Source organism: Gigantopelta aegis, chromosome 1 (assembly GCF_016097555.1).
Source record: "Gigantopelta aegis isolate Gae_Host chromosome 1, Gae_host_genome, whole genome shotgun sequence".
Classification (NCBI taxonomy): Eukaryota; Metazoa; Mollusca; class Gastropoda; order Neomphalida; family Peltospiridae; genus Gigantopelta; species Gigantopelta aegis.
Genome location: NC_054699.1, coordinates 43,803,050 through 43,810,524, shown reverse-complemented (window position 1 = coordinate 43,810,524; position 7,475 = coordinate 43,803,050). Strand labels below are relative to the sequence as shown.

Genomic DNA, 7,475 nt, shown 5'->3' with positions numbered 1-7,475 from the left:
GTATATACACGTGTGTGTGTGTGTGCGTGTGTGTTTGTATATACACGTGTGTGTGTGTGTTTGTATATACATGTGTGTGTGTGTGTGCGTGTGTGTGTTTGTATATACACGTGTGTGTGTGTGTGTGTGTGTTTGTATATACACGTGTGTGTGTGTGTGTGTGTGTGTGTGTGGTGTGTGTGTGTGTAAAACACATAATTACTGCATATTGTATTATATATAAACCAATGACATTATATCAAATGACATTCTTTGCTAAAGCCCCGGTCACACTGTCAAGGATCGTCTGGCCGGATCTACGACAGATGAAAACCTCACGGATGCACCACGGTTTGAGACGGATAAACCAAGGATTATTAAGGATAGGGGTTAGTTGACAACGGATAGCGCTACGGGTCGCTACAGACTGCTAAGGATCGATACAGTTTAGTACGGACCACAACGGATTGTCACGAATGATGCCGGATCGTATCCATGAGTAACCCGACGTCCCGATCCTTGACAGTGTGACTGGGGCTTTATATCAAAAGCACTCTATGGGTGTGAAATAGGGGACTCTATAACTACAATTTGATTGAAATCGGCTCCAACTGGTCTACCAGTAATAGTATTAACCAATGGAGCTAATTTTATGTTTACCAAAAAAACACCAAAAAAACATTCCATGAGATCTCCTTTATTATGGTATTCTAAAATAAAATGTAATATTTGTCGCAACCACGACTAAATAATAATTAACATTTCACGAGTACGTAGTTATAAGGTTATCCATCTTAACATCGTGAATTAATATTTCATGAGTGTTGTGAGGTTATTCGTCATAACCTCACTAGTAGTAATAATTTGGATAAAACGTCATCACAGCCAATGAGAGGTCCGTAAGGATCTCATCTATTGGGATTTTCAAATTCTTTCGGGGCGACGCCGTCAACGGAAACTCCAATTGGCAGTCATTTCCGTACCACCAGGAGGCGTCTCTTGTCTGTGCGCAGGCGCAGTTCATGTCATCCGTTGTACAGAAGCGTCGAGGTCGGTCGTTCAGGAACAGTTGCTTCCCTTTGCGATTATCGGGATTTAGAGGCAAATTTGCGATGTTTTTATAAGGACCGTGGTCCATGACAAAGCCAGAAGATTCATTCTGGACTGTGAAATGCTCGTACTTTGCGTGTAAAGAAACAGGAGCCGTCATGTTAGGGAAGTGGTACTGTAGGAAAGTGGTCATGATGTAATCACCTTGAAGCAGAATGGCCGACAGCTTGTCCAGCCCAAGGAAGTAATCACAACTGTCCCCCGGGTTGCCGTGGGTTTGCCTAATAATTCAATATAAGAATTAAAAAAAAGATGCCTGTAAAACAGTGGTTTTAAATTAATGTTAAAAATCATTAAGTGGAAAAGAAAGGAATATGCAATTAACGACTCTTCACCACAATTTTAAACTTTGGCTATTTGTCTATCGCCTCTATTAGAAATTAGCGAGAAAATTAGGCAGAGTTACGTTCCCTAACCGCTCTCCAGTTCCGGAGCGTTCCGCTAATAGCAAGCATGGCCGATGACCACAGTTCTTTGTGAATCTTCAGCTAAGATTTATGCATACCAGCCCCTGGCATCATAAATGTCCCCACCCATGCTTTAAAAATAAACAATAATACATAGACAACGCCTTTTTTCATACTATGGGATATTTACTACAAGCTATTTATATTTGAGCCTATTGTTTTCTAAATTGCACACAAAAATAGTAATTTTTTGTTATTTCCAAAACAGTTTTACTTTTCATCTTACGTCAAACCAAATTGAAATTATTTACATATATTTTTTTTTTGTAGGCGAATGGCACGGACTATAACATAATCATTACAGTGTGAATAAGTCAATTCACTCTTGCACGATAAATGGTATTGCCTCGTAGCTCGTTGACTATAATACTCCAAATCCCGCAAAACTTGGTATACTATAAAGTATTGTTCGTAATGCTAGTATTAGACTACCAATGTCAGCACAAAGTTGGCCAACGTTCTGCTGTCGCGACTTCTACAACTGCCCAGTTGTTGGGACTGAGCGCTCTTACAAATCGAGCCTCGTCATATAACCATTAAGTTGTTAATCTGAGCGCAAACGTCGTAAGTCGGAAATTACAACGCAACCGTCGAGTTAGCCAAGTTTGTCGTGGCAGTTGGCAGTCTGAGCCTAGCATTACGGACAATAATGTATGGCCTGCCCAGTTTTCAGGATGTCTTCTTCACTAATAGTGACTTACGAAATTGCTCAAATTGTAATGGGTATTGAAATATTGCATGGCACCAGCGGCATGATTGTCATGGTATATCAATATTTTTGTGCACAATATATATATCGGGTGAAAAACCTGAACGCAAACGAAGTTGTAAATATCCATATTGTTCTAAAATTGATAAGTGAACCCCGTGGTTTAGCCTTTAGCCATTAAAAGTATATACTAGACGACGGAGACGAGTGAGGAGAAGAGGCAAGGCAAGGGGTTAGGGCAGCCAGGTTCAACCTGCAGGTAGAGATGCAGAGAGAGAGAGGAGAGAGAGAGAGGAGAGAGAGAGAGAGAGAGAGAGTGGGAGATAGGAGAGGGAGGGAGAGGGAGACAGGCAGGCAGGCAGGCAGGCAACAGACATACCGAGAGAGAGAGAGGAGAGAGAGAGAGAGAGAGAGAGATGAGGGGCGAGAGAGAGAGAGAGAGAGAGAGAGAGAGTAGAGAGGGAGGCAGGCAGGGGGGCAGGCAGGCAGGCAGGCAGGCAGGCAGACAGACATATCGAGACAGACAGAGAGAGAGAGAGAGAGAGAGAGAGAGAGAGAGAGAGAGAGAGAGAGAGAGAGAGAGAGAGAGAGAGAGAGAGAGAGAGAGAGAGAGAGAGGCAGGCAGGCAGGCAGGCAGACAGACATACCGAGACAGACAGAGAGAGAGAGAGAGAGAGAGAGAGAGAGAGAGAGAGAGAGAGAGAGAGAGAAGGGGGATGGGGGAGACACACACACACGCACACAAAATAAATAAAGTAATTACAATACAAGTTAAAAACAACTGACAACCCACCCATACCCAAGAAAAACACAAAATCCCCAAACAAACGAAAAACAACAAAGAAAAACAAAACAAGAACACCTCCACAACAGCAGTAGCAATTTCAACAACAATAACAATTTCAACAACAAATCTTTTAAAAACCACTAACTTGAAATACTCTATGCTGCCATTGGGGTTAAATGGAGGCGGACATGTTGAAGGTATATTGCGACCCCTGCGAAGGAAGAACGTCGAGCCGTAGTTGCAGTAAATATCGAAGGGATCTGGATAGTTCAAAGGTTGAACAGTCATCCAGCCGGTGATAAAACCGCCAAGTGAACTGGCCTCAAAACAATCTGAAACAGCAGCAAAATCCAATCTGATTAAAATTAGCTCTACTGGTCTACCAGTAGATCTAACAGCATTGCGCGGACTCCCATGTCCAGGTGACATTTCATCTATAAAGAACAATTTAAATATCGACCAATTAGACTTCGCCTTTTATAGCGTTATTCGGGAGCATACAAATTCTAAAAATATCGGACGAGACTTAATTTTATGCAATAGGCGAACGTGTTGGTCTATTTCAACATTAAAACAACAGGGGGAAAAGTGCAGTAATGAACTCTGGATTGTATACTAGTATAAACAGATTTTATGGCTACACCATCACTTTTTGTTTCGTCTTTAAACGAATTTTATATAAAATTTTATATTGAAATTAGTTTCCGGCATACTTCGTAATTCACCAGAATCATTTCGTATACCCTCGGCATAATCCCGAATGTTTTCAAATTCTTTTCAAATCACTGGCATGATTTTGCAAGTAATGTTTTGATTGGTCGAATGAAAGGTCAACTGGACATGAACTCCAACGGGGTGCTGTTAGATCCACAGTTAATAGTAATTAACCAGTGGAGCTTATTTTAATTAGATTGCATCAAAATCTTACGTAAACTGACACTTATAATCATTTATATTCTACCTCCCAGAAGTTGTTCATCTGTCAGCAGTTGAAACGCCCTTTCCCCGGTCGCGTACACTTATTCCTAATATATGATATTGACGATACCGAAAAACACTCTGGTAATAACATATATAGATATATATATATATATATATATTAACAACTGTCTGTACGACTATGCCTTCAAATAATGAATGATTAACGATTAACCCGTCGGCTACTAGGTGTTAGGCAAAGATAAGTATGTAGAATTCTTGAAGAAATTTATGAAGTAGGAAATGTTTTATTTAACGACGCACTCAACACATTGTATTTACGGTTATATGGCGTTAAGAATCATACATATATTGAGATAGGAAACCCGCTATCGCCACTTCATGGGCTACTCTTTTCGATTAGCAGCAAGGGATCTTTTATATGCACCATCCCACAGACAGGGTAGTACATACCACGGCCATTGATATGTCAGTCGTCGTGCACTGTCTGGAACGAGAAATAACCCAATGGGCCCACCGACGGGGATCGATCCCAGACCGACCGCCCATTGAGCGAGCGTTTTACCACTGGGCTACGTCCCGCCCCCATGAAGAAATTTATGCATGCCATCAGTATAAACATTGAACATAGACATACCTCGATAGTAACGATCACAGCATTTCCCAGTCCAGCCTACGGGGCAGTCACAGCTGGGCGTTTCCGGTGACCCCTGGTTTGACCCGCCATTCTGACAAGGGTTGTATACCTAATAAAAATCAATCTGATTGAAAAATCACATCATATGCCTACTACACTGGCCACTCACAGCCATCACATTAAGTTGAGAACAGAAAACAATCTGATTGAAAAATCACATCATATGCCTACACTGGCCACTCACAGCCATCAAAGTAAATCGAGAACGGCCGTTCATGTTACCAGGAACTCAAGGAAAAGTAAAGTTTGTTTATTTAACGACGCCACTAGAGCACATTGATTTTTTATTTTATCATCGGCCATTGGACGTCAAACATATAGTGATTCTGACACACTTTTTTTTAGAGGAAACCCGCTGTCGCCACATAGGCTACTCTTTTACGACAGGCAGCAAGGTATCTTTTATTTGCGCTTCCCACAGGCAGGATAGCACAAACCATGGCCTTTGTTGAACCAGTTATGGATCACTGGTCGGTGCAAGTGGTTTACACCTACCCATTGAGCCTTGCGGAGCACTCACTCAGGGTTTGGAGTCGGTATCTGGATTAAAAATCCCATGCCTCGACTGGGATCCGAACCCAGTACCTACCAGCCTGTAGACCGATGGCCTAACCACGACGCCACCGAGGCCGGTAGGAACTCAAGGAAGTCAGAATCGGTATTTTGTTCTCGTCAAAAGATTATTAAACAAAAAACACAACATAATGTTCATCAGTTGGCTTATTATTAAAATATAAGATACAAATGTATGCCTAATAGTATGCATTTTTTCTTCGGATTTTTTTATTTAGAAAGAAAAATACTATAATCCCATTTCGTTCTGTTAATGCAAATTGTAATATATTTAGTTAAATAGTTGATTATACTATCACGTCATTTATGTTGTTTTACAAGTCAGATTGATCAAAGCAAAACGCCGTGTCGTAAAGTAAATTACTGCGTTTGTTTACACTGTGCATACAGGAGTTGGTAGGAGCTGACGTAATTTCCTCCCAAGCCGGACGCGACCAAAAGAAATAAAATGGCTGACCCAAGTTTGTTTTTTGTTTTTTATTCTAAAATTACGCGTTTTTCTTTTCTTAAAGCGTCAGTAAGTGTTGGTGGTCCGGGTATGCATCTTTCCAAAACACAAGGCTCATATTTGACTTTTAACATGGGATACTACTAGTTTACGTCCATTTAACTTCAACTTACGTACATGTGTACATAGTAAACATAAATATATGTATAGTGTATTGCCATGAATATTTCACAAATATTCTTTTGTATATTTACACATTAAAATATTGTTTAATGCATCAACACATTTGAATACTCTTTTCCCTTTTATTTAAGTATTAAAATGCATCAACAATCTTCTTGCACCTCTTTTGTCGTTATTTTACACCCGTTAATACACATGTACTCTATCTAACTTACCGCACCCTCTCTTGTCGTGATTTTACACCCGTTAATACACATGTACACTATCTAACTTACCGCAGCCTCTCTTGTGATTCTACACTCGTTAATACACATGTACACTCTGCAATTACCGCACCCTCTCCTTTCGTGATTCTACAACCGTCAGTGCACAATGTACACTATCTAACTTACCGCACCCTCTTCTTCCATGTAAGTACATCCGGGACTTGCTCCAGCGCAGGTTCCGTTAGAGGCGTTGTCAAAGAGCTGGCATAGGACTCCTACGTCACCAGACGGACATGTACTAAACCCCACACAGCTGTCATCATCGGCACAGTTGCGCGAGCAGACGAGAAGCGACGATTCGGCCGTCTGCGACACGTAGTTGTCGTTGTCGTGCCTGCAGGTCTGTAGGTACGTGGTGGCCCTCGCTGAGAAGTCTGCGACACTCCCAAGGTAGTGCAGGAACAGAGTAGCAGAGAGCAGAGCGATGAAACAGAGATGCATGTCTGTGTAGGTGAAGTGATCTTCTTCTGTGATGTGATGATTATCGGTCTAAATTACCGTCTTGTCGACGTCTTCGCTTGTTTTACTGTCTTGCCGTGACTTGTTTTACCGTGTGTTGACTTCGACTTGACGTGTTTTACCTTGTGTTGACTTCGACTCGACTTGTTTTACCTTGTGTTGACTTCGACTTGACTTGTTTACCGTATCTGCCTCGATTGTATTTGTTTTACCTTGTTTTGTCTTGAATTACTTTGTCTTGGTTTGATTTGATTTCACTTGACTTGTTTTACCGTATCTTGCCGTGATTTGACTTTTTTTGGCCCAGTTTTGTCTTGATTCTACTTGTTTTTCCTTGTCCTGTCTTGACTTGTTTTTCCTTGTGCTGTCTTGACTTGTTTTTCTTTGTCCTGTTTTGACTTGTTTTTCCTTGTCCTGTCTTGACTTGCTTTTCCTTGTCCTGTCTTGACTTGCTTTTCCTTGTCCTGTCCTGACTTGTTTTTCTTTGTCCTGTCTTGACTTGTTTTTCCTTGTCCTGCTTTTCTTTATCCTGTCTTGACTTGTTTTTCCTAGTCGTGTCCAGTCTTTCCTTACTGTTTTGTCTCTTGTTTTACCTTGTGTTGGTTAGCGTCACCTTGCCGCGTCTTATTGCGATATGTCTAGTCTGTCTCTGCCGTCACTAATTTCGCTATGCCTTATCTTGCTGTGTCTTAGTTCTTGTTTTGCCTAGTCTTATTTTCACTCAAAGGAGTGACAACTTCGGGTATTAAACAACTTCACGTTTTTTTTATACTTGGTCATATACTATTATGTTAATTAATTCCACAGGATACCTGTCGAATCTGTTAAATCATTGATTGTAGGCCTAATCGTTTTTTG

At 41.1% G+C, this 7,475-nt stretch overlaps 1 protein-coding gene across 1 annotated transcript; it reads right to left on the bottom strand.

Moving 5' to 3' along the window:
* Positions 1-660: 660 nt before the first annotated feature.
* Positions 661-6,599, bottom strand: LOC121382301. The gene is made up of 4 exons (XM_041511911.1): positions 6,285-6,599; positions 4,629-4,737; positions 3,198-3,384; positions 661-1,310 (listed from the first exon to the last, which is right to left on the bottom strand). The coding sequence occupies exons 1-4, from the start codon at positions 6,597-6,599 to the stop codon at positions 830-832; spliced, it is 1,092 nt and encodes a 363-aa protein (XP_041367845.1). The 3' UTR covers positions 661-829.
* Between the last annotated feature and the right edge of the window lie 876 nt (positions 6,600-7,475).

Bases quoted from the DNA above. Each gene is read 5' to 3' on its own strand.
- LOC121382301 (XM_041511911.1), bottom strand. From the start codon at position 6,599: ATGCATCTCTGTTTCATCGCTCTGCTCTCTGCTACTCTGTTCCTGCAC. The intron at 3,385-4,628 runs GTATGTCTATGT...CTGCTGTTTCAG, and splicing joins CTGTGATCGTTACTATCGAG to ATTGTTTTGAGGCCAGTTCA. The intron at 1,311-3,197 runs GTTAGTGGTTTT...TTGAATTATTAG, and splicing joins GGCAGCATAGAGTATTTCAA to GCAAACCCACGGCAACCCGG.